This window comes from Sturnira hondurensis, unplaced genomic scaffold (genome assembly GCF_014824575.4).
Source record: "Sturnira hondurensis isolate 20B ecotype Veracruz unplaced genomic scaffold, ASM1482457v3 Scaffold0001872, whole genome shotgun sequence".
NCBI lineage: Eukaryota > Metazoa > Chordata > Mammalia > Chiroptera > Phyllostomidae > Sturnira > Sturnira hondurensis.
In genome coordinates this window covers 23,167,013-23,184,113 of record NW_028074503.1, presented here as the reverse complement: position 1 = coordinate 23,184,113, position 17,101 = coordinate 23,167,013, and the positions used below count along the sequence as shown (strand labels likewise).

The window sequence follows — 17,101 nt, the reverse complement described above, 5'->3', positions numbered from 1 at the left end:
TTCCTGAAGAAGAGCAGGCCTGGGGTGGATCTGCTTCCTGGCAGATCAGAGCAAGCGTGACTTTCTGGCTAAGGTGTCAGAGACTTTTCCTGGGTCAGAAGAGAAGGACCACCCTGTTAAGCTAGCTGAACTGGCTTGTGGGAAGTAGGTCAGGGGGTTAGAATTCACCATTCAGGGTTCCACCGGTAGGGCGGGCAGAGATGGAAATGAGGACCTGAGAGCGTGGCACAGACTAGCAGTGAGCAAGGGGCTGACAGGTACCAAGGAAAGCAAGCAAGATGCTCAAGTCTGCAGAAACCCACCCTAGAGACCGAGCCAGGGCTGGGTGCAGGCATGGCCCCAGACCAGGCTGTCAGACAAGGGAGTGCCGTCCAATTGTGTGCAGCTTTCCTGACTCCCCGGGGAACCCCAAGGGAGGGATTCAGTGTGAGTCACCCTTACCCCAGCAGGCCACACCCACTGTGCCTCTGTGACCTCCCCCTCCAACCCACCAGCCAAGCAGCAGCCCCAGGGACATCGTCCGTCTCCTGTCTCCTCCTCCGCAGCTGCCTGGATCACCTCCACAGAGGAGTGTTTCTTCCCAGGCCAGCCCTCGGGAGCTCTACCTCCCCCGTTCCAAAGCTTGCCTGGCCTCTGCTGGGGCTTGGCTCTCACAGCTTTCTCCTTCTTCTGAGGCCGTAGCTACCACCTCCTGACCCTGAGCCCACCGCCTAGAAAATTCAGATTTTTATGAGCCACCGCCTAGGAAAATCTCTAGACGAAGACCCTCCTGAATGGGTTCTTAGCTCTATGAGATGATTCCAGGGTAGAGAGAAGTCACCCCCCGCCAGGAACACTCCCCTCCACCTGCCCCCAAGCCTGATTCCTTCACACAGAGCATGCCTCCTTCAAGGTAAACAGGTTTACAGCAAGGAGCAAGTCCTGGGGGGGTGGGGGGTGGGTGGAGGGGGACGGGGAGGTGAGGTTCTCTGACAAAGGTCATGGAACAGTAGGGGGCAGGAAAATGGGGAATTTTTATTTTTATACATGGGAACGACGAACATCAAATTCACATGGTTTTGGGCCTCTACCATGGCTAATTTCTTTCTTTCTTTAAAAAGCTGAAACAAAGATGGCATGGGGCTGAGATGCCGTAACGAGAGCACAGGTGTTTATTCTGTACTCAAGGCAGATGTTCATTCCAGTGTTCTCTGCTCTCAGTGGTACCTTTGAATGTTTCACACAGGGAAAAAGAGTGAAAACCTGTTATCAGGGATGTGCATCTAGGATGGACAAGATTTTAGGAGCAGACTTGGTGGGGGGGGTGGGGGTGTCGCCATGCATGGGGGGAGGGGAGAAAGGCCCAAAGCTGGGGAGGCTGAAGTGCTGATGACAAAGCCCTGCACATTCCATGGCCTCCAGGTCCCCAAAGACATCACAGTGCACCCGTGGCCAGAGCCGACTCGGAGTGCTGAATCAACACGGGGCCAGACAAAGGAGACCCTGCTAAAGCTGCCTCCGTAAGCAAACAGATGTACAGATGGGGACTTAGGCTGTGACGAGGGGAGGTTTCCGATCCGGGGGAAGGAGACACACAGGAGTGGGACGACCAGTGAGCAGGTGAGGATGAAGCGCCCACATGCCTGCCTCATGCGATCCATACACACATGTCCACACTGATTAAAATCCCAAACACACGTTTGAAACTATATCAAAGTAAAACTTCTACGGGACAAAGGAAATCATGCACAAATTTAAAGACAAGTGAGAAGCTACTTGCAACATGTACAACAATGTACAACGAAGGAGTAACTGCCAGGAGATACAAGGATTTCATTTAAATCTAGGCACCGTTCTAAGCCCGTTACATTTATTGACATATATTGACACTTATTCCTCAGATACCTAGGCATGCTTATTATCCCCAGTTTGCAAATATGGGATTTGAGGCACAGCATGGGTAAGTAACTGACCCAGGGTCACACAGCCAAAAAGAGGCAAAACTAGGTATTAATTCAAAAAGCCAAAAAAACCCGTCACACACTAAAAGCAATTTGCGGTCTTGGACAGACACTGAACCAGATCTTATTTTGTTTCAGGTGTGGTAAAATGTATATAACAGAAAATTTAGCATTTTAATGATTTTTAAATGCACGATTCCATGGCGTTGAGCCCATTTACACTGCTGTGCACCCCTCCCCACCAGCGGTCTCCAGAATCTACTCAGCCTCCCAAACTGCAGCTTTGCTGAAGCGAAGAGTAACTCCCCATCCCCCCACCCAGCTCCTAGTAACCACCATTCTGTTCTCATTCTCCATGAACTTGACTCTTCTAGTGCCCCAAAGAAAAGTGATCATACAGCACTTGTCCTTCTGTGTCTGGTTTATTTCACTTCGCATAAGAGGAATTTTGTTTATCCATTTGTTCGCCAGCAGATTCGGGTTGTTTCCACCGCCTGGCTATTGTGAGTCACCGTGCTAGGAACATGGCCGGGCAAGCACCTTCGGGCCTTTGCTTTCAAGTCCTTTGGGGATAGACCCAGAAGGAGAACTGCGGGATCACGTGGTGACTCCAAGTTTAATTTTCTGAGAAACCTAGAATTCCTTTTTATAAATAATAGTATTGTACCAATGTTTCTTTTTTGTGCTGCGATCATGTAAGAGAATGACCCTGTTCTTAGGGGATACACCCTGAAGCGTTTAGGGATAAAGGGGAATCGTATCTCAGACAAATCAAACCAGACAAACGTCTCTCTCACGCCCCAAACTGAACTCCTGCCCTTTGCTCCCCAGCGCTGCTCTTTCAGGGACTCCCAGAACTCATTTTGGGGACATCTACACTTCTTTACACTCGTGCTAAAATCCTCAGGGTCGTTCATTAGGAAATCAGGTCACCTGTACCTTCAAAGTGCAATGAGAATCTGACCACTCCTTAGCGCCTCAGCAGTGACCAGGCTGCTCCAAGCCACCGCCACCTCTCGCCTGGACCAACTGAACGGCTTCCTGGTCTTTAAGCGGTCACTCCACATCCCTCCTCTGCTGAGAACCCTCCAGCGTCTCCCTGTCTCCCCAGAGAAAAGGCCCGAGTCTTCACCAGGGCCAGCGAGGCCCTGCAGGCCCAGGTCTTCTGCGACCTTCCCCCTTGCCCACTTTGCTCCCAGAAGACTGGCCCCCAGGAGAGGGACATGATCTGTGCTCTCGACATTTCCTTGGCCTGGAACCCCTTCCCAGTGGCCTCTCTCTCGTATCTTCCCCCAAATGTTTGCTCGGAAGTCTTTTCCCAAGTAAGCCTTCTGGGACAGCCCAGCACTCAGCCCAGCCCCTCACCCCCAGCATCCTAGCTCGTCGGTCTGTGTCTCTCATCCATCCTTCCCACCAGAGAGTAAAGGCTGGGAGGACATGGACCATGGTCCATTCTGCCCATCACTTGGTCCCAGAGCCTACACCAGAGCCTGAATAAGTAAGTGTTAGCTCTTATTAGATTCCGCTATTTAGACAAAAGCCACGGGCAGAAAAAGGGCAGATTTAAACAACTGTGCTGCATGTCAAACCCACCAAATAAGGTCGAGGAGCTCATGTCAAATAAACAAGCAAGCTAAAAACAATGTGCATGCTAGAACCTCAACTTGCTGAAAGGTACATAGAGAAAAAATTATACACAAAGAATATGTTAGTTTCTGTCATAAAGTTACAGTGAACTTCTTTTTCTGTTTTCTGTCTGTTATTCCAAACGTTGCTTTAAAAGTAAAATAAAAATGCAACCCATAAAAAATAACTCGTAATCAGATTTAAAAGGGGTTAACCTCACCAAGAAAATGCAAATTGAAATGGCCAGAGACCATTCGTCCCCAGTTAGCGGTGGCAGTATGACTAAAGAATGGTCATTTTGGGGAGCAACTTGGCAATAGTGGTTGGAATGCCTCCCTCTCTCAGCATCTACCTATGGAAACGGCACCCTCGACAGTCTTCACCGAAGTCCCTTGAATTTCCAGGGGGAACTTGGGACGTCACCTGAACGCCAACCCACAGGGGGTGGTCCGGCTATGGGACATCCGCAGTGGGCGACCATGCAGCTCGCAGACAGAATGGGGTGGACACACAGGCCTGCAAGGCCGCCCCCCCGGGGCACACAGCTCGGTGAAAATGCCTGTTATTGAATGACGTACTCACTGGCTATAGGTGGTCATTTTGAAATAATATATTTCTATAAGTCATACAATACGAATGTTGGTAAAACCGTCAAAAAGATGAGGAGGTCAACTTCTGCGAGGTAGGGTAAGGCCGTGGCAGGAGGCAGTCGCCGAGGGAGGATTTATTGGTAATATTTGAATATTTGAATATTTAATATTTGGACCATGAGAACGTAAGCCTATAGTTCTTGTTTGAGTAAAACTAAAGTGTGTTTTAAAATAAGGGGAAAATAAACTAAGTCCCCCACGCTCAGCCACCCACGGCTGCCCTCGCACGCACTTCTGCCCAGCCTTTCAGGGCTGGTCCGCCATTCAGTGCTTCCTCCTTGGGGCAAGGATGGCCGGGGAGAAAGGTCCGAAGGCAGGTGGAAATGAAGGGACAGGACAAGAGGGGCATGAGGGAACAGAGCACTGGAAAGGCACAGTGAGAGAGAGGAGAAAACCACGGTGAGAGAGAGACATCACGCCAGTCTAACTGTACCCCAGCCTCCCCATCTGCAGGGCGGCCTCTCTCTCTGAAAGGCCACTTTGCATTCGCAACAAAACCCAGGACTTCCGAGTGCCTGACGGCGTCAAAAAGGACTCTCACTGGCTCTTCGTGTGACCCATTAACAAGCAGTGATTGGAAAATATGCCTTCATTAGATTTGTCTGTTCTTTACCATGCCCCTACTTCTGTCCTTCCAAGAGAGGGGAGGCAGTGTGCCCCACCTGTGGTGGTGGTGGTCCCCTCATCGGATATCAGTGTCACATGGTGGCTGATAAGAACGCAATGCCCCAGCCCCTCCCCACTCAGCTGAATTCTGAGGGGGGTGGGGCGTGTCCAACTTCCCGAGCAATTCCCACCTGCGGCCAGAGCTGTGGATACTGACTGAAAGCCCGGGGATGATCCACCTGCTAACATCCGAAGTGCCACGCTTTCCCCGCTTACGACACCTGAATCTCTTCCACAAAAGGTCAGTGGTCAGTGAGACTTGGAGCCTAATTCTCATTCTACAGGGGAAACTGCATTAACCACCCGACAGCCTGTAGCCAGGAGGGAACCTGAAGTAGGCGGGGAAGGGGCGAGGAAGCACCAGGGCCCAGACCAGCCCTCGCCAAAGTGCGGTTTGGCTAGTTCCCATTTCTGTGTCCGTCTTTCCTCCTGCCAGTGGGGCTACAAACCCCCCACTCCCACGCACAGAGTGAGGAGAGCTTCCAGGATATGCCTTTGGGGGTCTGAAATCCACGGGAGGGCAGGCATTCTGGAAACACGTCTGGGCGGGGGAGTGGTGTGATTTAACACGCGGTACCCTGGAAGCGCTGGGAAACCTAGGGCAGACATTCTCTTGGTTATTCATCCAGAGAAATGAAAACTCACTTCTTCCCTCCCCTCCCCTCCCCTTCCCATCCAGTCTGGTACCCTCTTCTCCCCACCCTTCTTTCCTTTCTCCCATCCCTCCCTCCCTCCCTTTCATCCATCCATCTTTCTCATTAGTTCTGGGGGAGGGGCAGGGAGAACACGCCCGTCCAAGGTACTTTTTTCCTGAGTGTCAGCTGTCATCTCTCGGACCCTAAACCGATGACCTCACCAACTGAAGAACAACATACTTGTCCACTCCCTCAAGCTTTCTCAAGGTTTCCAAGATTCTTAACAATTTTCCTCTTCCAGAAACATTAAAAGACCGCAGACAGGCAGACGGGGACTCTCCCTGGGTTATTTTTGTTCTTTGTTTTTGGCTTCCATTTAAAATAGCCATCAGATTAAACAAAAAACAATCAAAAGTGCTTTAGCAGAAAGATTTCCCGGAAGGCTGTGTCAGCAGAAGGGTGCTATGTAGATACTCCTAACCTCGGCCTCGCTTCGGGTGGTCCCCAGCTGTTCCCTCCTCCGGAGCCTGAACCCAGCTGGTCTGTGGGGGTCTGTGGGTGTTTGTGGGGGTCTGTGGGACAGGGAGGGGGTGGTGGGATCAGGATCGAAATGTCGCTCCTTGGCGAGCAGCACGCAGGTGGACCTGCCCGGTGTTTGTGTTCTCCCAGGGAACTTCAGAAAACTCGGGAGGTTGTAGGAATGCATCGAGATGTTACCAGGGGTCCAGTTTTCATACTCTGCTTCACAACCAGTACCTGCTGCAAAGCCCCTACAGGTGTGGTTGTTGGAGCATGGTCAGGCCCAGCCCGTTCCAGGAGCAGGGCTGGCAGGGCAGGGCCCAGACTAAAGGCACTTCCCTGCCTGCTCTTCCTGCTGAGGGCTTAGGGTCAAAGGCACTGGGCAGGCCCCTTCTTTCAAAATGATCCCCTCAGTGGCTGCTCTGGAAACAAATTCACAAAGTGTTCCCCTGGGGTGAAGCTGCCTGACTTCCTCGGACCTTCATCCTGTGAGAGCCCATTTCACCTGGAAGAACCTTTGAAAGACGCCCGGCTGGAGGCCACCAGTGGGGGAGGCGGGCAGCACACATCAGCCACCCACCACCTGTCGGTGGGGCCTGCACCTGGGGCGTCAACCCCAGGAAGCTTATGGGAGGTGGCAGGGGTTGGTTCCTCCCCTTCCTGCCCGAGACAACCCAGGGACGTTCATTTCTCTCGGAAATTTCTAAAACTAGTCTGAAGGCCCTCCCACTTCCAATCCAGGCCATGATAGTGCTAACTGCACGATCATCGAGGTAGTTTAAACCAAGAGAGGAAATTATACAAATAAATGAGCATGTCATCGGATAAGATCTCTACTTCCCACACCACTTGAAGACGGTTCTCCGGATCACTGCCCCCCTCTCTAGCAGAGGGCTCCTCCTTTCTTGGGCATGTCCCTGTCCTTGAGCTGGTTCCCATGCCCTGCCTCTCAGTCCCGGGACCCCTGCCTCGATCTCTCCTCTTCCCCCTGAATTCCCATACTCACACCCAGCCCTTCTATCCCCAGTTACTGCACTGCCTCCTCCCTAGGTTTCAAACCTCCCTCTCCTGGACACACCTCTCCTTCTGGCTCACTCCTTTTGTACCAGAACACTGACGATTCAAGGGCCTCCAGTTCACTGACCCACCACCCACCAGTGTCCACCACCCACTGCCCTCCTGGCCTGGCTCAGAGTCAGGGAACCTCACTCGCCACTCCTTCATCTACCTCTCCCTTCTCCCGGCCACTGTCCTCGCCCAGAGGACTCCCAACCTGGCTAAACTCCCCTCATAACTGCACCTGCACCGCCGTGGCCGCGAGCAGCTGGAGAAGCGCCCAGCTCTGCTGAGAAGCGCTCTCCTCTGACCAGCAGGTGCCAGTCTAAAGGTGGGGCTGCAAGCCTGGCAACTCCCTCCTGTGGTTGTGGGTGAGCTGCGGGGGCCCAGCCAAGGCCAAGTTCTCTCTCCTACTCAAGGCCAGGGCTCCAGCAACCATCCCCTCTGCCCTGGGTTCTTCCCTTCCATGCACAACGTGTTGTAAACACTCCTGTTCTGACCTCACGTCCCCAAACGTGTCTCTCCCCGTACAACAAAACCCCGTAATACAGAGAGGATCTGTATCACCCTCTTCATCTCCGATCTGTCTCCTTGACCTTCGCCCCCACCACTCGACCTTTACCTCTCTAGGATCACGAGTAGCCCTGATGCCTCTATCTGGTTATCCTCAGTCCTGCTCTTCCATGCCCCGCAGCAGCCCAAACACAGTCAATGTGCCCCCCTCTTCCTTGAAGCACATTCTCCCTGGGGCTTTCAGGACTCCACAGTTGCCCCAGCTCCCTCCTGCCTTTCTGTCTACGCCTCCTGGTCTGTCGCCGGTTCCTCGTCACACCCCTGCTTTCTAAACGTTGGCAGACCCCAGGGCTCGGCACATCCTTTCTCCCTGATTCCCCTGCTCTGGCTCCCGCTCCTCCTCTCTGCTCCGGCCACACACTGGCCTCCCTGCTGCACCTGGGGCACCTCCCAGCTCGGGCCTTTGCACCTGCTGTTCGCTCCGTCTGGAATGTCCCTCCCTGTGACGCCTGCCCCCTCCACCTCCTCAGTGGCACCTTCACGGGCTTGCTATGTACATCTGCAAACCCTCCCTGCCCCTCATCACTCCCCATTCCATTTTCTGGCTTTATTTTTCTCCACAGCCATTGTCACCTGCCACTAAAGAGACCTCCCACGAGGACAGATGTTCGTCTGTTTTGCCCAGATACCTAGTCCAAGGACAGTGCCGGCCATGGGGCAGGTGTTCAAAACTCACCACAGAGCGGACCTCAGACAAAGTCCACTAACTGTGATTCCAGAACTTCAGGGACACTAAGGGAAACATCACACACACTTCCACTCTCTCTCTGGGACGATTTCTTCTTTTTATCCCCCAGTGGAGATAAGGCGGGGGGCCTCCTGGGCTTCAGAGTTTCCCAGGTTGACACTTGTTCTGAGTTCCAGGAAACCCACGTGTCTGTCTGGCTTTTTAAGAAGCTGGAAGGTCTGAATCTTCTGCCCACCTAGCCAGCGGCCTCCAGCTTTGCTCCAAGCAGGGCACCCAGTGTCTCTCCTCTCCTGGACACAGGAGTTCCAACAAGTGTAAGAGGTGGACACCTGGCACCCACCCTGAATGGAAGAGACCTTCCCGTACCTCCTTGTGCAGACAGCACTCTGCGTCTCTGACCTTCCAACATTCCTGAGGCCATAGGCTTGTCCCCACAGGCTGGCTAAGGAAACCAAGCCTTACAGGAGTTGGGGGGTTTGCCCAAGGTCACGCAGGCAGCTAGAAGCAAATCTGGAGCCAGCTCTCACGCAAACATCTACTGAAGATTTACGGTGTTAGGAAAACGCACACGTAATAGGGTTGCCACCATCGATGGCTCAGACTCTACTCGGGAGAACTCGAGACTTCCAGTCTCGGCCCACGGTCTTTCGTCTGAGTCCACTTTCCACACAGGACCAGGGCTGCCGTGGACTGACCCAGGATGGGGTGAGGCCAGCCCAAGAGCCTGGTCAGAAGCCTCCTGTGCCTGACCAGGTGTGACGCACAGAGCCCTGGGGGACTGCCCGAGGGACTCATTTCTATGGCTGCCAACAGCAAAGTGCCTGTGTTTGAAATCAGAGAGAAGGCTCACAAGCCACAGACTTCTCATTGTGTGCATTTTGGACAAGTTACCATCTCCAGATCTCTTCTAGGACCCAAGAAGGATGGGGAATAGGGTACAGCACATGGTAGGTGCTCAGTAAATCTGTGTTCTAGGAACTACACATTTGCCCAGTGGGGCAGGACAGAACAGAAGTGGCCAGAAGGTTGGAGAGGGGCTCCTGCGTGGATCCCATGCCCTGTGGGTGGGACCACCCACACCAGCAATCTAAGGCAAGACAACCAGATGCTGTCTGGATGTAGGGTCCCCTCACCCACCCTGTGAGTTTGCCCAGGCCCCGTACCTGCCCAGGCCCCTGCCCCCCACCCCAGGTGTCTGGGGGCAGCGCTCACCTGGGAGATGTGGGACTGCGTCTTCTCGCTCTCGCCGTCAGCCTCCGTCTTGTCAGCCAGCAGCCCCTGCACCTGGTACTCGAGCACGTAGCTGTCGATGAAGCGTTCCAGCTCCTCGATCTCCTGGGAGCGGCTGCTCCCAGCCTCGGAGGAGGCGGACGCGGCTGAGGAGTTCTCCATGCCTCCTGCCCAGGGCCTGGGTCAGGGCTGTGGGGGAGAAAGGACAAGGCTCCGTGAGGCAAAGCTGGAGGCGGAGATAACGCCCTCGTTAGTGGGAAGCGTGTGCTGTAATTCCTCTGTATGGAGAGGGAAACTGAGGCTACAGGAGGCAGGGAACGTCCCTAACTGACCAACACAGTAACCTGCGCGATGCTTGGTGTCCGTCCTTACCCAGACCGTACCATGCTCGGCTCCAGGACACAGCGGGCAGGCAGTTTCCCCATCAGAGCTAGCAGCGGTTGTCCACAAAACCTCCACCACTGGACAGGTGCAGAGGACCTGAACAACGCCTGCACTGAGCTCCGAGACCACAGAGGGCTGCCTGCGCCTAGTCCGTGACGGTTGATAACAAAGACAAGGTCCTAGTATGTTTCAAGGGACATTTGAATTTCAAAACCTTGGATTACTGAGAACTTTTTTAGAACATCGTTATTCGCCAATGATGACGGGTTTGTTGATATTTTAACTAATGGATCCCAAGCAGGGCAAGGAATGGCCCAGTGGGTTCCAGAAATGCCGCCGAGTCCACGAATGCTGACTTCCCCACACCTGACCCATGCTGGCCTCCCTACAGGTTGGGTTGGCGATGGTCGACACGCACCTCCTTCAACTGGTTTCCTGATTCAGTTGCTTGGGTTATGGCTGCTGCAAGGAGCCCAGTCTCCCTTGGACCCCAGGCCAGCTGCAGGGAAGCTGTGCGAGGCTGTGGGGAGCTCCATCTAGCACATGCACAGAATGCTAGAACAGTACATCAAGGCCACCTGGCACCTGGCCCAACCCCCAGGTTTAGTGGCAGCCAATGGGCAAAGGGTTCACCCGGTCTGGTCTATGCGCATGAATGCTGCAACTTCCACTAATAACTGATGTGTACTGCTCCCAGATCACGTGCCAGGCACTCTTCTCCAATTCTCAGCACTTGATATGCCTTCACCCACTTACCCCCCATGACAACTCTATGAAATCAGTATAACTGTACTACTTAGAAAACAGAGGTTCAGAGAGGTTAAGTAACTTGCCCAAGTCAGCACAGCAGAGCTCCAGGGCCACCTACACCTCACTGCCTCTCCATCCCACCCCTGGCAGTCTGCTCAGGCCCTCAGGACACCTTCCCCTTCTCCAGTCCCCGCTGCTCTTCCAGTGCACAGTGAACTCAAGGGCTGCCTGTGTGCTTCTTACTCTGCATGGAGATGCTGGGCTCTGATGGGCTGGGCCCCTGCCCGGCTGCTGGCCTCAGCCCGTGGCACAGTAAGACTGATGTCCAGAGAGGGCTGAAAGGAGTCGCCTGCAGGAAAAGGTGGCACCTCAGACCATGCCCATTATTCCTCAGTGACTTCGGATCTCATCTAGGGTTTCACCGGTAAAGGTGAGGACTGGGTCTTGCAGGAGCCTGTAGGGAGCTTTTCTGAGAGGATGGAGTCCCCAACTGCCTCCAGCCGCAGTCTCTGTCCTGCTCTGCCGGCCTCTCCCAGGGCCATACCTTGAGGGAGCCCCAAACCCACGCTGGCTTCCTGAGGAAAGGGACTGGCGTTGAGCCCCATTCCCACCCTGCAGAATACTGGTGGCCAGAGGGAAAAAGGAGGACTCGCCCTCCCTGGGTTCCAGGCCAGGTCCCCAGTGAGGGCCGCGTGAGCGGCAACCACACATCAGCGTTTCTCTCTCTTTTTCCCTCCCTTCCCCTCTCTCTAAAAATATATAAATAAAATCCTTAAAAAAAATAAATAAAAGATCTCTCAGGTGACAGTTCTGAGGTGCTGTCCCACAGTGGTGACCAGATCTATACACCTTTTGCCTGGCTCTCCCCCCACCCCACGTTACTCCCTGCAGGGGCTCCTGTTCCTGGGGTGCTTCCAGGAACTCTGCTTGCTGAGGGGAAACCAGGCTAACCTGTCACTTGGGCTCACTGGTTCATTACAGGACGAGTCCCAAGCAGAGAGCTGAGAAGCCCCTCCATCAGCCGAAGAGCCCGCCCTGCTTCATCCCTGCACAAGACAGGAAGGAGAAAACACCCTGGTGGGGACCGGACCCGCAACCTAGGCATGTGCCCCGGCTGGGAATCAAACCTGCTACTGTCCAGTTTACGGGACAGCGCTCCAACCCACTGAGCCACACAGGCGGGACTATAATCGTTTTCAAGTGTACAGTTTGGTGGCATGAACAGAATTCACAATGGAGGTAAAACCACCATCACTGTTCACCTCCAAAACTTCTTCCTCTTCTCAAACAGAAACTTGATGCCCGTTAAGCATCAGCCCCTCACTCCCCCTCCCCGAGCCCCGGGCACCCGTGGTTCGGCCTTCTGTCTCTGTGTTTATCTCTGCTGGGAACCTCGTGTGAGTGGAGTCGCACAGTATTTGTCCTTCTGCAGGCAGCGCATTCCACTCATCATAATGTCCTCAGGGTTCTCCATGTGGTAGCATGTGTCAGAATCTCAGGCCTTTTTATGGCTCAATAATACAGCGTATACAATGATACAGTGTGTGTGTAGCCCATGTTCTGACCATCCATTTGTCCACCTTTGTCTACGGTGAGTAGCGTGGCTATGAACATGGCTGCACACATACCTGTTTAAGTCTCTTTCTAATTCTCTGGGGGGCGTACCTACAAGTTCTGCCCCATTTTTAAGACAAAAGGAGTGAGGAGGCCCAGAAGTAAGCCCTCAGGCTGGTGGAGACACAGGAAAATAAGGGGAATCTTTCCTCAAGGGTGTGTTCCACTCCCTTCCTGCCTGTGCTTTCAGGCGCCTCCCAGCTCAGTTTCCCATTCACAGCAGGAGCAGGATGGGAAATCTCCAAACGGCTGGGCCGCTGGTGAAGCTGAGACTCAGCAAGAGGAGCTTCTGTTTTAATGACCAGTGAAAGTGACAAGGGGGATGGGACCAGAGGGAACAGAGAGAAGAGGAGGAAGCCGGAGACACCTTGGTGCAGCCCCATGCAGAGCCCTGCAGAGCGGAGGCCCCATCCCAGGGTGCATCGCCCTCCCTCCTCGCCCTGCCCCCACACCCCACCAGGTGATGGCCCTGGATGACAAAAAGGGAAGCAGCGGGAGTGGGGAAAGCGCTGAGGCTGCTCTTTGCTGTAAAGGGCAGGCGGTGCTGGGCCTGCAGGCAGGAGGGGTGGGCCTGGGTGTGCAGAGGAAATGGAAAGGTGAGGGGACTTCGTGGTGTGCTTCCCAGACAGGACTTGGGCCCACCTACACTTGCCTGTTGAAAGGGGTGGTCCTCATTCTCCCCCTGGTGTTATTAAGGGACCTTGTCCCAGGCCCAGGGGCCCAGGGCACCCCCTACAATAGCCAGTTGGGTTCTCTGCTTGTCACTACAGCCAGGTGAGTCTGGGTGACTATTTTTAAGGCCAGAAACAAAAACACCATGTCCTCCCTGGCCAGACCCAGGTGGACCTTTTCCTTGCTGCCCTCTGCCCAGAGTGGTGCGGCTTCCTTGGCAATGGGCACTCAGCCGAGGTGGCATGGGGCTCTCGGCCTGAGGCCAGGAGTCTCTGCACCCCCAGCCCCGACCCCTACCTGCCTTTGAGCCTGCGACCATCAGACCTGGAGGTCTGGAGGCAAACAGAGCGCCCAGAGGCAAGGAGCTGGAACCTTCCCAGCCAGCTCAGCACCCTTTCCTCCCACCCAGCAACAAATGGCATTAGGAGCTATAAATTCGGCCAATCCCTTTAAGAACAGCCAAGGCATTAAGAGGCATTACCTCCTCCCACAGTTCCCAAGATAAATTCAGTGACCTGCAGACCAGATGAGAGACTTCTTCTCTGCCCCCAGCTCTCCTCTATGGAATCCACCCTCCCAGGGCCTGCGGGGTGGCAGTGTGTGCCTCTTGCCCTTCATCAGGCCTTTCCCTCAGGCCCTCCCCGTGCAACTCAGTGGGCACCCCACTCTCCTGGGATCTTACAGAGGAAGCCTGGGAAGACCTCTATTTCTACATTCCAGACTCCTCTCTGCTTTCCTGATGCGTGGTTGTTGGTTTGTTTTTGCCTTTGGCTGCTGCAGGGGCCCAGCCTCTCCTGGACCCCAGGCCAGCTGCGGGGGCGCTATGCAGGGCCACAGAGGGGCTTGCTCTAGGCTCCCGAGCTCAGCGGCCTTGGGGCCTGTGGGTCCGCCCACCCATCCCAGTGGGAGACCGGCTCTGAAGATGGAGGTGGGCGCACCAAGCTGTGGGTGGACAGCAGGGCCCTCCAGCTTGGCCCCACTGCTCACCTTGTGTTGAATCTCACCCACCTACCTTTCCCAGGGCCCCTTCCTTTGCCTCCAGCAGCAGCACAGCCTCGCTCCCCGGGGATGCCCTCCAGCAATTGCCTCCTGGTGACCCTGTTATGCATAGGCCAACCCCTCTCCCCTTCCTACCTCTACATGGTGTTGGCAACCGATGCCCTCCCCCAGAGCCTGCAACAAGGCTGTCAGGCAGGGCAGGGCCAGGCCACGGCCATGCTGCCTGCTGGGGACAGAGCACGCCCACAGCTCTCCCAAGGGAGCCACGGGACCCCCTTCATGATGTTCGCTGCCAGCCCGCCCCTCCAAGTCCAGCCCACACTTCACCTCTTGCATAAATGGGACTCCAGGGACAATGCCTTTCCCTTGCAACTGCAGCCCTGTGCTTGGCTGTCCCTGTCGGTCATGACCCGAGGACTCTGGGACGTGTCTAGGTGTTTGCCAAAGAAAAGGGGAATTCCACCAACGCCTCCACAGCCAGGAGCCTCAGGTCTCCAACCACGGGACATGGGAAAGGTCGGAAAGTGGCAACGTTTGCTACCTCAGGAGTCCAGGATACCTGGTGTCCTCTAAATCACTGACTGTCCCCCCACAACACTCGTGTGTGACCCTCGTCACTCAGACATCAGACAGGTGTTAGCGAGGTACATACTCTTTTTCAAATTGTGGGTCTCGGGGATTGCGTGGGCTGTAGAATGTACACTGTAAAACAAAATTCTGATCTTCACATCAAAGACGCAGAACTACATTGAAAATGCCCGCGAGTGAAACACACTGTGAGTGGGACAACTGTTTCAGGGGACTTTCGTTTCACCCATGCATGGAAAAGACATTGCTTTCTGAGAGGCATAGTCTTAGGGGTTTACGTGGTCCAGTGGGTTGGACACTGTACCACCGTCCAAAAGGTCGCCGGTTCAATTCCCAGCTGGGGCACATGCCTGGGTTGCTGGCCAGGTCCCCAGTTGGGGCCGTGTGAGAGGCAACCAATGGATCTTTCTTTCATACAATGATGTTTTTTACCCTTTCTTCCTCCCTCCCTTGCTCTATCTCTAAAAACAAATAAATAAAATCTTTAAAAAAATAAGAGTTTCAGTGGCCCAGAGCAATGCATCCCAAACTTCAAGTTGCACACAAAACACTGGCAACCTTGTTAGAACGCACACTCTGAGGCAGCGGACCCTGAGCAGTAACTGAGGAGCTGGGCGGGATTTCCACCATGAGGGACAGGTTGCGGCAGGCCAGGAAGGCATGAGATTTGCTGAGAGTCCTCCTTTCCTGGGCATGCCCACTGCAGCCGGTGCCCCGACAGGGAGCAGGAGCGAGGGCCCCTGCCAGGGTGAGGGTGGCCTCCTTCCCAGTCTGCCAGGGGGCACATGAGATCGCAGGCTCCTGATGGGGACATGCCCTCGGGGGACAAACCCTGACACAGCAGCTTCCCTGGCTCTGCGGAGGACTGCACACAGGCAGACCAGGTGGGCTCTGGGAGGTCCAGCCCTTCCTTTGTCCCTGGACATCCCCGTTGTTCAGGCCTGCTCTGCCCTCGAGCCCCCAAGCCCCACAGGAACCTCCACGGGCTCTCTGCGCTGACCCCCCAACCTGCTCCCTTGGCACTGAGCATCGGCTGACTCCTGACACCTTCCCATCTGCCCCTGTGCTGTTATCCAACTCTTGTCCTGCTCTTGAATTTTTTATGGGTTTTTATCTTGTCTTGACAAGATGGCATGGTCCCTGAGGCCCCCCTCCATCCTATACCTCTCATGACCCCAAACCCAGGACAAAGACTGGGCTGTGGCTCCTAGCCATCCCACACCCACCCCACCACCCTCTTTCCCAGAGTGGGCCTCCTCAGCACTCTTGCCCCCTGCCACTGGGCCCAGGCTCACCCTAGTCCCTCCCAGCTTTTAGGACATTAGGCCAAGGGTGCTGGGAGTGGACTAATGCCCCTCCCTACTGGCCACCAAGGCCATCTGACCCCAAGAGCCTCCTGATGAGAGGCAATTCACCCCAGCAGGTACTGAGCGCCTGCTGCATGCCATGTCCTACAGGCACCAAGGGTCATGGAAGTCACAGGTGAAGTCACATAGGGGTGATAAAATATCAAAGCTGGAGGGTCATTGGCTAGCCAGCCACATCCCTGGCTGGAGTCTGGTGGCTTCTTCACTGCCCCTGGCTCCAAGACGGGGGAACATAATGGTAATGGTTCCCACGCTTGGTTCCAGTGCGGGCTAATTCACTGCCTATCTGGTTGACCTGGGGCAGCCTGTTCCTCATCTGTAAAGTAGACTGATGATGCAAGTGTCCCTTGTAAAGTGTGGTGAGGGTTACATGAGAGAACGCAGGAGAACGTGCCCCACACAGCCAGATGCACAGCAGGCACTCACTCATGGGTGTGATCCACCCCTGCTGTGCCCCACTCTGTCCTCTGCATTTTCTCCTGCCTCTCCAAACTGCACCCTCTCCCTCCGGTCCAGCTCCAGACACACCTTCTCCATGAAGCCCCCTTGGCTACTCTGGCTATCACTAGTCACTGCTATTTCTGCACCCCAGCTAGCCACAGACCCCACTACTCCCTAATGTGCCCTCCCCCTGCCCCACCCCATGCCCTGGATGGGCCTTGGTTTGGCCCTTTTCTGTATTCTAATTCCTGGGTTAACCTTTACCATGGACTGACCCATGGAGAGCCATGCTCTCCCCTCTATGGGCTCTAGTGGTAGGTAGGGCAGGCCCACCACTGGCCTTCAAAAGCTTCTGAGTTGACAGAGTAAAAACCAACTCAGGGCATGCTGGGAAGGGAGACCAACAGTGTCCTGCTCTGAACCTGCAATGTACCTGTGAGAGCACCTCAGGTGAAGGCCGGGAAGCTCCTCCAAGCATGGTGGCCCAGCACCTGAGGGCCTCCTTCTCAGGTGACACTCTCTCCAGTGTCTCTCTCGGGGTAACCAGGGTCCTCAGTCAGATCTCTTTCTCTTGGCAACAACTTCCTGAACTAGAGCCCAGCTGGAGCAGTGACAGTGTCGAGCGGTTCCCAAGGAGTCCGATGGGGGTCAGACCTGTTCCCAGCTTCCATGTGGCCTGACCCTCAGCAGGGCTGTGACCCTC

General features: G+C 54.8%; 1 protein-coding gene across 2 annotated transcripts in view; it reads right to left on the bottom strand.

Annotated features, from left to right (window-relative positions):
* The window catches only part of CTIF (cap binding complex dependent translation initiation factor), a 249,813-nt gene that overhangs the window by 178,088 nt on the left and 54,624 nt on the right, over nt 1–17,101 (bottom strand). For both annotated transcript variants that reach the window (XM_037034004.1, XM_037034011.1), the window contains exon 2: nt 9,566–9,772. In XM_037034004.1, coding sequence (XP_036889899.1) covers nt 9,566–9,745 — 180 coding nt within the window. In that variant the 5' untranslated portion in view covers nt 9,746–9,772. The remainder of the gene's footprint in view (nt 1–9,565; nt 9,773–17,101) is intronic.